Source organism: Triticum aestivum, chromosome 2A (assembly GCF_018294505.1).
Source record: "Triticum aestivum cultivar Chinese Spring chromosome 2A, IWGSC CS RefSeq v2.1, whole genome shotgun sequence".
Taxonomy (NCBI): domain Eukaryota; kingdom Viridiplantae; phylum Streptophyta; class Magnoliopsida; order Poales; family Poaceae; genus Triticum; species Triticum aestivum.
Genome location: NC_057797.1, coordinates 716,568,498 through 716,585,783, shown reverse-complemented (window position 1 = coordinate 716,585,783; position 17,286 = coordinate 716,568,498). Strand labels below are relative to the sequence as shown.

At 43.2% G+C, this 17,286-nt stretch overlaps 4 protein-coding genes across 4 annotated transcripts; all 4 read left to right on the top strand.

Annotated features, from left to right (window-relative positions):
* Positions 1 to 488: 488 nt before the first annotated feature.
* LOC123186139 (hevamine-A-like) lies at positions 489 to 1,382 on the top strand. Its single transcript, XM_044597927.1, has one exon. The coding sequence runs from the start codon at positions 489 to 491 to the stop codon at positions 1,380 to 1,382; it is 894 nt and encodes a 297-aa protein (XP_044453862.1).
* A 3,996-nt stretch (positions 1,383 to 5,378) lies between these two features.
* On the top strand, positions 5,379 to 6,272 carry LOC123186138 (hevamine-A-like). The gene has a single exon (XM_044597926.1). The coding sequence runs from the start codon at positions 5,379 to 5,381 to the stop codon at positions 6,270 to 6,272; it is 894 nt and encodes a 297-aa protein (XP_044453861.1).
* Positions 6,273 to 11,497: 5,225 nt separating this feature from the next.
* LOC123186137 (hevamine-A-like) lies at positions 11,498 to 12,391 on the top strand. The gene has a single exon (XM_044597925.1). The coding sequence runs from the start codon at positions 11,498 to 11,500 to the stop codon at positions 12,389 to 12,391; it is 894 nt and encodes a 297-aa protein (XP_044453860.1).
* Positions 12,392 to 16,383: 3,992 nt separating this feature from the next.
* Positions 16,384 to 17,277, top strand: LOC123186135 (acidic endochitinase-like). Its single transcript, XM_044597924.1, has one exon. It carries the CDS (start codon positions 16,384 to 16,386, stop codon positions 17,275 to 17,277), a length of 894 nt encoding a protein of 297 aa, XP_044453859.1.
* The last annotated feature ends 9 nt before the right edge of the window (positions 17,278 to 17,286 follow it).

The following is a 17,286-nucleotide window of genomic DNA, read 5'->3' as shown; positions in this document are numbered from 1 at the left end:
TATATTAAAAAAATCTAACTACACAATAATCAAATACAATATATAATATTTATTTTTAGCTTTAATTTAACTATGAAAGTTTCATACAATTAAATTACTAAAATATAGTGTAATCGGTTCCCACGGCAACGCGCAGGGTATTCTCTAGTATTCTTAATGTGCCGTCGCCAACGCACAACTGGAGTAAACCTTTTCTTATTCTATATGCACGTTATTATGTCCAATAGTACAAAATCACGAACACCGTCGCCGTTAATTCGAAGCTGGCAGCAGAGCGCGTTCGCAAGTGTAAAGTGTTCATCCATGTTCCCACCAAGCCACGCATGAGGATAAACAATATGGGGTGGCAGATTTCACACGACGATTCCCCTCGTATATAAGCCAACCGTCCAAGCACAAACTCAGCACCAAACAAAAAGGCATACTCCTACACCTGAAGACACCAACAGTGGAGATAAGAGTTCAATAGGGACAATATTGCCCCAGAGATGGCTAGTAGATCATCTATGCTGCAACTGTTGGTCGTGGCAATAGTCGTGGCGCAGTTTCTCGGGTCGGAAGCCGGCGGCATTTCCATCTACTGGGGTCAGAATGGTGGAGAGGGCACACTGGCTGCAACCTGCGCCACTGGCAACTACAAATTTGTCAACATCGCCTTCCTTTCCTCCTTCGGCAATGGCCAGCCGCCAGTCCTCAACCTGGCAGGCCACTGCGTCCCAACCAATGGCGGGTGCGCTAGTCTAAGTTCCGACGTCAAGTCATGCCAGAGCAACGGCGTCAAGGTCATGCTCTCCATCGGTGGCGGAGCAGGCGGTTACTACCTTTCCTCGTCCCAGGACGCTAAGAATGTCGCGACGTACCTATGGAACAACTTCTTAGGAGGTACGTCATCTTCGCGGCCTCTCGGTGATGCAGTCCTCGATGGCATCGACTTCGATATCGAGGGCGGTACACCCCTGCACTGGGACGATCTTGCAAGGTTCCTAAAAGGGTATAGCAACTCCGGCAGGAGAGTGTACTTGACTGCCGCGCCACAGTGCCCTTTCCCTGATGCATGGGTGGGAGGCGCCCTCAACACCGGTCTCTTTGACTATGTGTGGGTGCAGTTCTACAACAATGCTCCTTGCCAATATACTTCAGGAAGCACTTCCAATCTAGCTGATTCATGGAAGCAGTGGTTGACCGTTCCTGCAAAGCAGATCTTCCTTGGTCTACCGGCATCACCTGAGGCTGCTGGGAGCGGGTTCATCCCGGCTGATGACCTAAAGTCTGATGTTCTCCCATTGATCAAGAGTGCGGGGAAGTATGGTGGGATCATGTTGTGGTCCAAGTATTATGATGACCAGGATGGCTATAGCTCTTCGGTGAAGAATGATGTTTGAGAGGTTTGCCTTTCATCTGATCCATATGATTGGAACTTTCTTGTGTTGTGTGAGGATTTATTTTATTTCCCCTTGTGATTTTTAAGTTATTATGTGGTGCTGGATTGTCGTGTGTAATATAAATAAATTTTTACTTACTTCGATCTTTCATTCCATTATCTACTAGCATTTTCAAATGAGGAAATGTGGACTAATGATAATTAGTTCAACATGAAAAGCTTTGCATGTCATGGCTGGTTTTCATTTATATTAAATGGCGTTGGGTGCACAGAGAACAAATGCAAAGCCTCTTTTGAACAAAGCTGCAAAAAGCAAAGAAATATTGAAGAGGCAACACAACAAACCCAATCCCCACCCACGCCCATAAATAATAGAAAATTACTCACCCCATCCTATGGTGGGATCGACCAAAGTCAAAACACACTCCAAATCTAGAGCTGTTAAAATCTTAGAATGCTCAAATGAACAATGCTAAGGCTGCAAGGATCTCGGAAACAAACTCGCGTGCGTATGCGGATGAGGATGAAGTCAGGGATGCACGATTTTACCTGGGTTGGGTAAGAATCCTACTTATTTTCTTTGTCTTCCATTATGATCTTAATGCAAAAGTATGATGGTGGCTAACATGAGTGAAACTATAACAATCTAGATTCCTGCAATAGATCTACATATCTTGCCACAATGCCGATGCAAAGCGCTTCTCTGCATCCATCTACATCATGGTGTTATACTGGTGTTAAAATAGCTTGTTCTCCTGCTTCTACCTATGGGTCCTTATATGTAGGTGTTCTACTGTGGTATCCAAGATGAGGAACCTAGACCTAACTCCTACCGACAAAGGATTAAGGCATAACTTCCTTAATCTTGATGAATGTGCACTCAACCACGCAATCTTTCTTATCTGCTCCAGTTTCCATAAGCCACACATGTCGGAAGGGGAGGTTCCATAGTTGTTTAGGACTTGTACATGGATATGCCTTCCGTGGGTTTGATGTCTCATGTGTATAATCATATTTATAAAAAAACGAGTATATATGTTGATAGACCTCATGAGTAGCATTAGTTCTCGTTGAGGTGATTGGACGATCCGTTGTGGTGAAGGGCGTGTTGACACCATGACCATGGAGCACTGAGACAACCAGAATCATCATACATCCTCATCGTTGTCTCGACATCTCGCTTGTGCACCTCACAAAATCCCCTGCTACCCCTAATGAGTCCAAAATGCATCATATCATTTTGGCTCATTTGTTGCATAGCCTCATAGTAAAAACACCATATTATGTTCTACTAGCATGATGTCTGTGGATTGCTATGAAACTATAAAATACAAGGAGATAGGTCACTACCTTAAGAAGTCGTTAAAATATGTTCATACCCTATAACCTTTGCATGTGGTTCATGATTAAAAAAAGCAAAACATGCAATGCCAGATCTTGTTGCAGTCAATTGAGAATTTTAAATGGTCATAGTAGGTTCTTTACAAGACACAACATTTCATAAGTTGAAACATATGAGAATATGCATTAGTAAGTTGATTGGACAAGGCCGTGGACCGGGTAGGAGGACAAGCTCTAACCGATTACAATTTTTTCACTCTCTTGTTGTGTCATATAGAACTGGAAGAACTCAGTTGAGAAGAGAAACTAAAAATATTATTGTAGTTGTTTATTTGTGTTAGTTCACACATGTGAGTAAAAGTATATTTACTTATTTATCTTTCTTCGAAGATTGTTGGTCCCACATATAGGTAGGGATGTATTTGTTTATTGGTGAAGGTTGTTGGTCTCACATATAGGTATGAATCAATGGTTTTTGTCGAGCTTTGAGAACAATGGGATTACAGAAAAACGATCTTATTATTCAATGCTATGAGAAGTAGTGCTAGAGAATGTTACGGTTGTTGAAATATTGCTAAAGAATGTTGGCAAGATGGCGGGGTCATTATTTTCAAGGCTGAGGATAGAACGCATAGTCGGCATTCTTCCTCTTGAGAAGATCGTGGAAGGAAACTCTACTAGAAGGCAATCTCCGATCATATATAGGATGTCTTGCAAATTACATAGTGGGTGTTTTTTTTTTCTTATGTTTATTTATATGGTCAATGGTGCACTATCATGTGTGTGACATCGCATACAGTTTTGTAAGAACAATACACTCTTCCTGAAGGAAAAAAAAAGGTTCCTCGAGCCGTCCACGGTTGACAGTATGTGATATCTCCATAATATTACAGGCGACTTTTTAACCATATGGATATCTTCATATCACGTACCATAACTCTCAAAACCGTCTACGATATGTCTAGTGTCGTAGACAACTCACAAAAATATAATCGCAATTCACCCAAACATGGTTGACACAAAATTAAGAACCATACAATTGAACTATTCATCATACTCAAGCATCCAACACAAAACTGACCACTCTTTATAATGTGTGCATATGTACAAGGAACTAAGTTATTGTTGTTTATATTCCTGGAAGTAGAATTATTTAGCTAGGAAATTTGGAAATGGTTAGGCATGAAGATGAAGAAATATTTTTACAAAAATGAAACCAAATTTCAGTCTATCATCTTCATAATTGGCCTCATGGCAGTCATTTTCTCCATCATTTCGCACAATCTTAACGCCAAGGTCCAAAACACACTAGCACAGTAATACATAAAATACCCGAGAGGATTGTACTTGAAGACAACAACTTCACTAAGAAATAGGTGATCATTCAGGGATGCTATTTGGTCTAACCCAATAAAAAGTTTGTCTGTGGTTTATCACCCTCAAGCTAACACCTTCAAGAAGAATATCGTCGTCACATGTATGTTATAGCTAGATCACAAGTTTTCACCAGCAAAAGGACAAACTCATTTCTCAATTCGCCAAAGCCATCATCCACCATCTCTACCTTTCGGTGCTTGCTCACAGACAACACTATGCTAGATGGCTTCTTCCGCAAAAAGAAAAAACATTGTACCATGATCTCATACAAGAAAGAAATCTGGTTGCTCGCCCTGGAATCGGTGGATAGATTTTCTCAGAGGTAGGGAAGCCGACATAGTTGCCTCCTGAAGCCATCGAGCCTCTGTCCAATGTCAACAATTAATGCAAGCAAGACTTTCTCCCTCATCTTGTTTGCAAATGTCATTACATATCTGTATGATGTAATGAATTGTATAAAATGTGCATTTAGATGTACATGACTACTAGTACAATGATTGGACTTCTACTTTAGAAGAAACATAATTTTTTAAGAATATCAAACACCTCAGAAAATCATTTGAGTTTCAAGGTGCATTTGTTTTGTTTCTATCGATTTTTTTATGCTCAAGAACCTCCTCCAAAACCAAGGGGCTACTCGCCATGCTGTGCTTGTACCCGCTAGTATGCTAAGTAGTACTTCCTATGATGATGTAATAAATTTAAAACACACATCCTTAAGCCGACCTCAGTGTTGTTGTTACGCCAATGCCAATGTTGCGGTGACGGTCATCATATCCACGCTCTTGCACGGTTTTTCTTCGCATATCACATCTTGAGTGTCTCTATTGTTGGGGAACGTAGTAATTTCAAAAAAATTCCTACGCACACGCAAGATCATGATGATGCACAGCAATGAGAGGGGAGAGTGTTGTCTACGTACCCACGCAGACCGACTGCGGAAGCGTTGACACAACGTAGAGGAAGTAGTCGTACGTCTTCCCGATCCGACCGATCCAAGCACCGTTACTCCGGCACCTCCGAGTTCTTAGCACACGTACAGCTCGATGACGATCCCCGGGCTCCGATCCAGCAAAGCGTCGGGGAGGAGTTCCGTCAGCACGACGGCGTGGTGACGATCTTGATGTTCTACCAGATTTCACACGAAGAGTGCCCTCGTATATAAGCCAACCATCCCAGCACAAACTCACCACACGCAGCAAACAAAAGCAATACTCCTACATCTGAATACATCAACAGTGGAGAGAAGAGTCCAATAGGAACAAATATTGCCCCAGAGATGGCTACTAGGTCATCTCTGCTGCAACTGTTGGTCGTGGCAGTAGCCGCGGCGCAGTTTCTCGGGTCGGAAGCCGGCGGCATTTCCATCTACTGGGGTCAGAATGGTGGAGAGGGCACGCTGGCTGCAACCTGCGCCACTGGCAACTACAAATTTTTCAACATCGCCTTCCTTTCCTCCTTCGGCAATGGCCAGCCGCCAGTCCTCAACCTGGCAGGCCACTGCGTCCCAACCAACGGCGGGTGCGCTAGTCTAAGTTCCGACGTCAAGTCATGCCAGAGCAACGGCGTCAAGGTCATGCTCTCCATCGGTGGCGGAGCAGGCGGTTACTACCTTTCCTCGTCCCAGGACGCTAAGAATGTCGCGACGTACCTGTGGAACAACTTCTTAGGAGGTACGTCATCTTCACGGCCTCTCGGTGATGCAGTCCTCGATGGCATCGACTTCGATATCGAGGGCGGTACACCCCTGCACTGGGACGATCTTGCAAGGTTCCTAAAAGGGTATAGCAACTCCGGTAGGAGAGTGTACTTGACTGCCGCGCCACAGTGCCCTTTCCCTGATGCATGGGTGGGAGGCGCCCTCAACACCGGTCTCTTTGACTATGTGTGGGTGCAGTTCTACAACAATGCTCCTTGCCAATATACTTCAGGAAGCACTTCCAATCTAGCTGATTCATGGAAGCAGTGGTTGACCGTTCCTGCAAAGCAGATCTTCCTTGGTCTCCCGGCATCACCTGAGGCTGCTGGGAGCGGGCTCATCCCGGCTGATGACCTAAAGTCTGATGTTCTCCCATTGATCAAGAGTGCGGGGAAGTATGGTGGGATCATGTTGTGGTCCAAGTATTATGATGACCAGGATGGCTATAGCTCTTCGGTGAAGAGTGATGTTTGAGAGGGTCGACTTTCATCTGATCCATATGATTGGCACGTCCTTGTGTTGTGTGAGGATTTATTTTATTTCCCCTTGTGATTTTTAAGTTATTATGTGGTGCCGGACTGTCGTGTGTAATATAAATAAATTTTTACTTCGATCTTTCATTCCATTATCTAGTAGCGTTTTCAAATGAGGAAATGTGGACTAATGATAATTAGTTCAACATGAAAAGGTTTGCATGTCATGGCTGGTTTTCATTTATATTAAATGGTGTTGGGTGCACAGAGAACAAATGCAAAAGCCTCTTTCGAAAAAAGCTGCAAAAAAACAAAGAAACATCAAAGAGGCAGCACAATAAGAGAAATCCTCACCCACGCACATAAATAATACTTCCTCTGTCCCAAAATAAGTGACTCAACTTTGTACTAACTTAAGGAGTAGAACATTACTCACCGCATCCCATGGTGGGATCGAACAAAGTCAAAACACACTAAAAATCTAGAGCTGTTAAAATCATAGAATGCTCAAATGAACAATGATAAGGCGGCAAGAATCTCATAAACAAACTCGCGTGCGTAGGCGGATGAGGATGAAGTCAGGGATGCACGATTTTACCTGGGTTGAGGCCCCCATGTGGGTAAGAATCCTAGTTATTTTCTTTGTCTTCCCTTATGATCTTAATCCAAAAGTATGATGGTGGTTAACATGAATTAAACCATAACAATCTAGATTCTTGCAATAGATCTACATATTTTGCCACAATGTCGATGCAGAGCGCTTCTTGCATCGTGGTGTTGTAGTGGTGTTAAACTAGCTTGTTCTTCTGCTTCTACCTATGGGTCCTTGTGTGTAGGTGTTCTACTATGGTATGCAAGATGAGGAACCTCGACATAACTCCTAACCACAGAGGAATAATGCATAGCTTCCTTAATCTTGATGAACCCGCACTCATCCACGCAATCTTTCCTATCTGCTCCAGTTTCCATGAGCCAAACATGCCGGAAGGGAAGGTTCCATAGCTCTTCAGGACTTGTACATGGATATGCCTTCCATGGGCTTGATGTCTCGTGTGCATAACCATATTTATAAGAAATACGAGTATAAATGTTGATAGACCTCATGAGTAGCATCAGTTCTCGTTGAGGCGATTGTATGATCCTTTGTGGTGACGGGCGTGTTGAAATCATGACCATCGAGCATTGAGACAACCAGACTCACCATACATCATCAATGTTGTATCGACATCTTGCTTGTGCACCTCGCAAAATCCCGAACTACCGCTAATGAGTCCAAAACGCATCACATCATTTTGGCTCGTTTGTTTCATATCCTCGTAGTTAGACTCCCATATTATGTTCTACTAGCATGATGTGCGTGCATTGCTATGAAACTATAACACACGAGGACATATGTCACTAGCTTAGGAAGTCGTTAAAACATGTTCATACCCTACAACCTTTGCATGTGGTTCATGATTTAAGAAAAAGGAAAACATGCAATGCCAGATCTTGCTGCAGGTATTTGAGAATCTTAAACGGTCATAGTAGGTTCTTTACAAGACACAATATTTCAAATGTTTAAACATATGAGAATATGCATTAGTAAGTTGATTGCACAAGGTTGTGGATCGGGTAGGAGGAGAAGCTCAATTCGATTACTATTTTTTCATCTCTTGTTATGTCATATAGAACTGGAAACAGTTTTTGATGGGATATTCGATTACTATTCGACTACAAAGAACCACCTCCGATGGAGGCATCGAAACGGTTTTTGATGGGATATTTGGACTCCTTGATATCGCTCAAATATTCAGATGAGGAGCTTCTGAAAGGTAAATAGGTTGTTGCATATTGTTTGCCCGAACCGCAAGTGATACCATCTGTTGCTCACAACATCGCATGGGTTTTTCCTATGGAGGGTTGGTCAAAGCTCAACGTTGATGGTTCTTGGTCTTTAGATGGGAAGGCGGGAGCTGGCATGGTCCTCCGAGACAACAAGGGCCAGATCATATATACATCATGCAGGGAGCTCTTTTCATGCAGGAATGCATTGGAGTCTGAACTAAGTGCATGTATGGAGGGTCTCTCACTGGCAATTCAGAGAACGGAGCTACCTATTCAGGTCGAAATGGACTCAAGGGAGGCCTTGAACATGATCACAAATGATTCGCCTGATAGGTCACTGTTCTCATCATTGGTAAAGGAAATCAAGCACCTGAGGAGTCTTCGTAGTACTATTTTCAAGTATGTTCATCGTAGTCAAAATAATGTTAGTGATTTTTTGGCAAATTTTGCTAGAACCAAGAGTAGAACAGTAGTGTGGCTTAACTCTGGTTTATCAGAGGTCATTGAACTTTGTAATGCAGACTGTGGACTTACCACTTGAGTAATACAAAGTTTAAACCGCAAAAAAAAGAACTGGAAGAACTCAGTTGAGAAGAGAAACTAAAAATATTAGTGTAGTTATTTATTTGTGTTAGGAACCACATGTGAGTAAAAGTATATTTATTTATTTATATCTCTTCGAAGATTGTTAGTCCCACATATAGGTAGGGATGCATCTGTTTATTGGTGAAGATTGTTGGTCTCACATGTGGACTGACCGCCAACGCCAACCTTTATAGTTGGAAAAGACCGAACGCTTGTTTATGTCTGTTTTGCATAAATACTAGTTTTCAGGCATTTTAACCAGAGCACTGCATAATCCTTAGTTTTTATAGGTTTTGTTAGTTTTGCTTTATCTTTTCTGTGTGTTTTCAAATTCCCATGTGATGGTGTCCTGGATTAGGGGTGCACACCACGTCGGCCTGTCATTCATGGGTCGGCCGAGGACCCAACAACAACTGAAGAATGGGCCACACATGCTCTGGCCCTCGGCGTGCTCAAGATGGGATCCTCCGAAGACTTGGTGTATACTTCAAGGCATATTCAAATGATCTACATGTTATCCCTAGTTGTAGCCGACATCCTTATAACCCTACATACCCCTGGTGCCTATAAAGCCGAGGAGTTTAGTCTGTACAGGAAAGATTTTGAGAGGTTAGAGGTCATGTATATGTCTCGAGGTATATCATCATGTACTTTGTACCCCATCCATGATCAATATAACAAGAGCGGGACGTAGGGTTTTACCTCTTCGAGAGGGCCCGAACCTGGGTAAATACCGTGTCCCCTTTCTTCTCGTTACCATCGTGCCAAGATCACCAGCTTGGGACCCCTACCCGACATCCGCCGATTTTAGTACCGACATTGGTGGCCCATGCAGGTCTCGTTGTGTGGTCACAAAGGCTCGATGGCTCGCCTTCAGATCAGCGACGGCATCGATTGTGGGAATATCATTTTCCACGGCCAACTTTTTGCCTTCGACAACATTGTGTTGCACGCCAACTCGACGGGCCACCTCAGCCAAATTGAGAACCTTCCTCCAGGCCAGATCATCAGGTTCGGCAATCTGGAGTACGCCACGGATATCCGTGGAAAACTTGCTTTCTCGGACTGGCTGTCAGACCGGTCGGAGGATACTGCCAACATTGCCGCCCTAACACCGGATTCAATCTCGGGACAGGGCCTCGGAGGCACCCATGCTTCGGATGTGGCCTTGAGCACAGATCTAAGGAGGATGAGTACTTTCACGTCGGATTCATGGATTTGTCTTTGCCCGATGATGACGAAGATGAGGATGAAACAACGATGATGGGGGCGATACTTAAAGAAATGTGTGAGGAGGAGCATGTTCTTAACTTTAAGGGTTCAATAAATGGACATCGAGTGTTGAATGAACAAGGCACAGGGGCATATGAATATGTACAATGACTACTTTGCCCCTGATGCGCTTTTGAAATCTAATTTCAATGTCGGTTTCGGATGTGACAACCATTGTTCATGCGCATCTACTGACCAAACACGTGTTGAACATTTTTGCATAACAGTAGAACATTTTTTAGATACAGGTTGAACATTTTTTTGATACATGTTGAACATTTAGCAAAATACGTATTGAACGCACATTGAATATTTTATAATACGTGGTAAATATGTTTTAAATACAAAGCTAACATTTTTAAACGCATGGTCAGCATTTTCAAAAATGTCATCAATATTATTTTTTAAACATGCAAACATCTGTAAAGTGTTAGAACAATGGTTAATATTATATATGTATTATTTGACTTACAAGAAGCAAGATATAGGCGTGCCCCCGTACCCTTCATGTGAGACCACTCATTAGGCTTTGAGCACGCCAGACAGGCGAAAGTAGCAAACTAATATCTGGTTGGATGGTTAGGAGAATAATGGTATTCTCGGCCCATCAGATTTCAAGTTCTAGACTTGACATCGGAGTTCGTATTTTTCTAGATTTATTAGAGACCTACCGGTGACATGCCTTTAGTGCGAGGAGACGTTATGGTCGACTACAAAGATGTCTGTGGCGACTTTATCAATCTCAAAATGATGTATTGGCTCAGTCTCTCGGAGATGCTCATAAAATAAGGTGAGCGTGTGTGTTTATAAGAATGAGTGCATATGCATATGTATGAATGTCTGCCTCTATACTATGTCAAAGAAAGACGAAGAGACGAAAATATACCCTTAAGAAAACACGACATGACGAACGTGAACGTACAAGATTTATCTCTTACTCCCTCCGTTTCTAAATATAATTTCTTTTAGATATTCTAATATTGACTACAAATGAAGCAAAATACTCTAAAATATGTCTATATATATTCGTATGTTCGTATGTAGTCTATATAAAAACCTTTAAAAGTATTTATTTTATATTTAAAAACGGAGGGAGTATATTGTACGGCTTCTATTATTCTGTTCTTAATCGCTTTTCTGATTATTACTCTGTTCTTAATCGCTTAGTTTGCCGTCGCCAACACAGAGCTGTTGTACGCCTCTTCTTATTCTATACAGGTGCCTTGCACGTCCTTCTGTTCAACTAGTACAAGATAATCTCTTACAAGTTGATGGTGTAGTACAAAATCACGAACACCGTCGCCGTTAAATCGAAGCTGCCAGCAGAGCGCGTTCACAAGTGTTCATCCATGTGCCCAACAAGTCACGCATAAGCATACACAATACGGGGGTGCCAGATTTCACACGAAGAGTGCCCTCGTATATAAGCCAACCATCCCAGCACAAACTCACCACACGCAGCAAAACAAAAGCAATACTCCTACATCTGAAGACATCAACAGTGGAGAGAAGAGTCCAATAGGAACAAATATTGCCCCAGAGATGGCTACTAGGTCATCTCTGCTGCAACTGTTGGTCGTGGCAGTAGCCGCGGCGCAGTTTCTCGGGTCGGAAGCCGGCGGCATTTCCATCTACTGGGGTCAGAATGGTGGAGAGGGCACGCTGGCTGCAACCTGCGCCACTGGCAACTACAAATTTGTCAACATCGCCTTCCTTTCCTCCTTCGGCAATGGCCAGCCGCCAGTCCTCAACCTGGCAGGCCACTGCGTCCCAACCAACGGCGGGTGCGCTAGTCTAAGTTCCGACGTCAAGTCATGCCAGAGCAACGGCGTCAAGGTCATGCTCTCCATCGGTGGCGGAGCAGGCGGTTACTACCTTTCCTCGTCCCAGGACGCTAAGAATGTCGCGACGTACCTGTGGAACAACTTCTTAGGAGGTACGTCACCTTCGCGGCCTCTCGGTGATGCAGTCCTCGATGGCATCGACTTCGATATCGAGGGCGGTACACCCCTGCACTGGGACGATCTTGCAAGGTTCCTAAAAGGGTATAGCAACTCCGGCAGGAGAGTGTACTTGACTGCCGCGCCACAGTGCCCTTTCCCTGATGCATGGGTGGGAGGCGCCCTCAACACCGGTCTCTTTGACTATGTGTGGGTGCAGTTCTACAACAATGCTCCTTGCCAATATACTTCAGGAAGCACTTCCAATCTAGCTGATTCATGGAAGCAGTGGTTGACCGTTCCTGCAAAGCAGATCTTCCTTGGTCTACCGGCATCACCTGAGGCTGCTGGGAGCGGGTTCATCCCGGCTGATGACCTAAAGTCTGATGTTCTCCCATTGATCAAGAGTGCGGGGAAGTATGGTGGGATCATGTTGTGGTCCAAGTATTATGATGACCAGGATGGCTATAGCTCTTCGGTGAAGAATGATGTTTGAGAGGTTTGCCTTTCATCTGATCCATATGATTGGAACTTTCTTGTGTTGTGTGAGGATTTATTTTATTTCCCCTTGTGATTTTTAAGTTATTATGTGGTGCTGGATTGTCGTGTGTAATATAAATAAATTTTTACTTACTTCGATCTTTCATTCCATTATCTAGTAGCATTTTCAAATGAGGAAATGTGGACTAATGATAATTAGTTCAACATGAAAAGCTTTGCATGTCATGGCTGGTTTTTATTTATATTAAATGGCGTTGGGTGCACAGAGAACAAATGCAAAGCCTCTTTTGAACAAAGCTGCAAAAAGCAAAGAAATATTGAAGAGGCAACACAACAAACCCAATCCCCACCCACGCCCATAAATAATAGAAAATTACTCACCCCATCCTATGGTGGGATCGACCAAAGTCAAAACACACTCCAAATCTAGAGCTGTTAAAATCTTAGAATGCTCAAATGAACAATGCTAAGGCTGCAAGGATCTCGGAAACAAACTCGCGTGCGTATGCGGATGAGGATGAAGTCAGGGATGCACGATTTTACCTGGGTTGGGTAAGAATCCTACTTATTTTCTTTGTCTTCCATTATGATCTTAATGCAAAAGTATGATGGTGGCTAACATGAGTGAAACTATAACAATCTAGATTCCTGCAATAGATCTACATATCTTGCCACAATGCCGATGCAAAGCGCTTCTCTGCATCCATCTACATCATGGTGTTATACTGGTGTTAAAATAGCTTGTTCTCCTGCTTCTACCTATGGGTCCTTATATGTAGGTGTTCTACTGTGGTATCCAAGATGAGGAACCTAGACCTAACTCCTACCGACAAAGGATTAAGGCATAACTTCCTTAATCTTGATGAATGTGCACTCAACCACGCAATCTTTCTTATCTGCTCCAGTTTCCATAAGCCACACATGTCGGAAGGGGAGGTTCCATAGTTGTTTAGGACTTGTACATGGATATGCCTTCCGTGGGTTTGATGTCTCATGTGTATAATCATATTTATAAAAAACGAGTATATATGTTGATAGACCTCATGAGTAGCATTAGTTCTCGTTGAGGTGATTGGACGATCCGTTGTGGTGAAGGGCGTGTTGACACCATGACCATCGAGCACTGAGACAACCAGAATCATCATACATCCTCATCGTTGTCTCGACATCTCGCTTGTGCACCTCACAAAATCCCCTGCTACCCCTAATGAGTCCAAAATGCATCATATCATTTTGGCTCATTTGTTGCATAGCCTCATAGTAAAAACACCATATTATGTTCTACTAGCATGATGTCTGTGGATTGCTATGAAACTATAAAATACAAGGAGATAGGTCACTACCTTAAGAAGTCGTTAAAATATGTTCATACCCTATAACCTTTGCATGTGGTTCATGATTAAAAAAAGCAAAACATGCAATGCCAGATCTTGTTGGAGTCAATTGAGAATTTTAAATGGTCATAGTAGGTTCTTTACAAGACACAACATTTCATAAGTTGAAACATATGAGAATATGCATTAGTAAGTTGATTGGACAAGGCCGTGGACTGGGTAGGAGGACAAGCTCTAACCGATTACAATTTTTTCACTCTCTTGTTGTGTCATATAGAACTGGAAGAACTCAGTTGAGAAGAGAAACTAAAAATATTATTGTAGTTGTTTATTTGTGTTAGTTCACACATGTGAGTAAAAGTATATTTACTTATTTATCTTTCTTCGAAGATTGTTGGTCCCACATATAGGTAGGGATGTATTTGTTTATTGGTGAAGGTTGTTGGTCTCACATATAGGTATGAATCAATGGTTTTTGTCGAGCTTTGAGAACAATGGGATTACAGAAAAACGATCTTATTATTCAATGCTATGAGAAGTAGTGCTAGAGAATGTTACGGTTGTTGAAATATTGCTAAAGAATGTTGGCAAGATGGCGGGGTCATTATTTTCAAGGCTGAGGATAGAACGCATAGTCGGCATTCTTCCTCTTGAGAAGATCGTGGAAGGAAACTCTACTAGAAGGCAATCTCCGATCATATATAGGATGTCTTGCAAATTACATAGTGGGTGCTTTTTTTCTTATGTTTATTTATATGGTCAATGGTGCACTATCATGTGTGTGACATCGCATACAGTTTTGTAAGAACAATACACTCTTCCTGAAGGAAAAAAAAGGTTCCTCGAGCCGTCCACGGTTGACAGTATGTGATATCTCCATAATATTACAGGCGACTTTTTAACCATATGGATATCTTCATATCACGTACCATAACTCTCAAAACCGTCTACGATATGTCTAGTGTCGTAGACAACTCACAAAAATATAATCGCAATTCACCCAAACATGGTTGACACAAAATTAAGAACCATACAATTGAACTATTCATCATACTCAAGCATCCAACACAAAACTGACCACTCTTTATAATGTGTGCATATGTACAAGGAACTAAGTTATTGTTGTTTATATTCCTGGAAGTAGAATTATTTAGCTAGGAAATTTGGAAATGGTTAGGCATGAAGATGAAGAAATATTTTTACAAAAATGAAACCAAATTTCAGTCTATCATCTTCATAATTGGCCTCATGGCAGTCATTTTCTCCATCATTTCGCACAATCTTAACGCCAAGGTCCAAAACACACTAGCACAGTAATACATAAAATACCCGAGAGGATTGTACTTGAAGACAACAACTTCACTAAGAAATAGGTGATCATTCAGGGATGCTATTTGGTCTAACCCAATAAAAAGTTTGTCTGTGGTTTATCACCCTCAAGCTAACACCTTCAAGAAGAATATCGTCGTCACATGTATGTTATAGCTAGATCACAAGTTTTCACCAGCAAAAGGACAAACTCATTTCTCAATTCGCCAAAGCCATCATCCACCATCTCTACCTTTCGGTGCTTGCTCACAGACAACACTATGCTAGATGGCTTCTTCCGCAAAAAGAAAAACATTGTACCATGATCTCATACAAGAAAGAAATCTGGTTGCTCGCCCTGGAATCGGTGGATAGATTTTCTCAGAGGTAGGGAAGCCGACATAGTTGCCTCCTGAAGCCATCGAGCCTCTGTCCAATGTCAACAATTAATGCAAGCAAGACTTTCTCCCTCATCTTGTTTGCAAATGTCATTACATATCTGTATGATGTAATGAATTGTATAAAATGTGTATTTAGATGTACATGACTACTAGTACAATGATTGGACTTCTACTTTAGAAGAAACATAATTTTTTAAGAATATCAAACACCTCAGAAAATCATTTGAGTTTCAAGGTGCATTTGTTTTGTTTCTATCGATTTTTTTACGCTCAAGAACCTCCTCCAAAACCAAGGGGCTACTCGCCATGATGTGCTTGTACCCGCTAGTATGCTAAGTAGTACTTCCTATGATGATGTAATAAATTTAAAACACACATCCTTAAGCCGACCTTAGTGTTGTTGTTACGCCAATGCCAATGTTGCGGTGACGGTCATCATATCCACGCTCTTGCACGGTTTTTCTTCGCATATCACATCTTGAGTGTCTCTATTGTTGGGGAACGTAGTAATTTCAAAAAAATTCCTACGCACACGCAAGATCATGATGATGCACAGCAACGAGAGGGGAGAGTGTTGTCTACGTACCCACGCAGACCGACTGCGGAAGCGTTGACACAACGTAGAGGAAGTAGTCGTACGTCTTCCCGATCCGACCGATCCAAGCACCGTTACTCCGGCACCTCCGAGTTCTTAGCACACGTACAGCTCGATGACGATCCCCGGGCTCCGATCCAGCAAAGCGTCGGGGAGGAGTTCCGTCAGCACGACGGCGTGGTGACGATCTTGATGTTCTACCAGATTTCACACGAAGAGTGCCCTCGTATATAAGCCAACCATCCCAGCACAAACTCACCACACGCAGCAAAACAAAAGCAATACTCCTACATCTGAATACATCAACAGTGGAGAGAAGAGTCCAATAGGAACAAATATTGCCCCAGAGATGGCTACTAGGTCATCTCTGCTGCAACTGTTGGTCGTGGCAGTAGCCGCGGCGCAGTTTCTCGGGTCGGAAGCCGGCGGCATTTCCATCTACTGGGGTCAGAATGGTGGAGAGGGCACGCTGGCTGCAACCTGCGCCACTGGCAACTACAAATTTGTCAACATCGCCTTCCTTTCCTCCTTCGGCAATGGCCAGCCGCCAGTCCTCAACCTGGCAGGCCACTGCGTCCCAACCAACGGCGGGTGCGCTAGTCTAAGTTCCGACGTCAAGTCATGCCAGAGCAACGGCGTCAAGGTCATGCTCTCCATCGGTGGCGGAGCAGGCGGTTACTACCTTTCCTCATCCCAGGACGCTAAGAATGTCGCGACGTACCTGTGGAACAACTTCTTAGGAGGTACGTCACCTTCGCGGCCTCTCGGTGATGCAGTCCTCGATGGCATCGACTTCGATATCGAGGGCGGTACACCCCTGCACTGGGACGATCTTGGAAGGTTCCTAAAAGGGTATAGCAACTCCGGCAGGAGAGTGTACTTGACTGCCGCGCCACAGTGCCCTTTCCCTGATGCATGGGTGGGAGGCGCCCTCAACACCGGTCTCTTTGACTATGTGTGGGTGCAGTTCTACAACAATGCTCCTTGCCAATATACTTCAGGAAGCACTTCCAATCTAGCTGATTCATGGAAGCAGTGGTTGACTGTTCCTGCAAAGCAGATCTTCCTTGGTCTCCCGGCATCACCTGAGGCTGCTGGGAGCGGGTTCATCCCGGCTGATGACCTAAAGTCTGATGTTCTCCCATTGATCAAGAGTACGGGGAAGTATGGTGGGATCATGTTGTGGTCCAAGTATTATGATGACCAGGATGGCTATAGCTCTTCGGTGAAGAGTGATGTTTGAGAGGGTCGA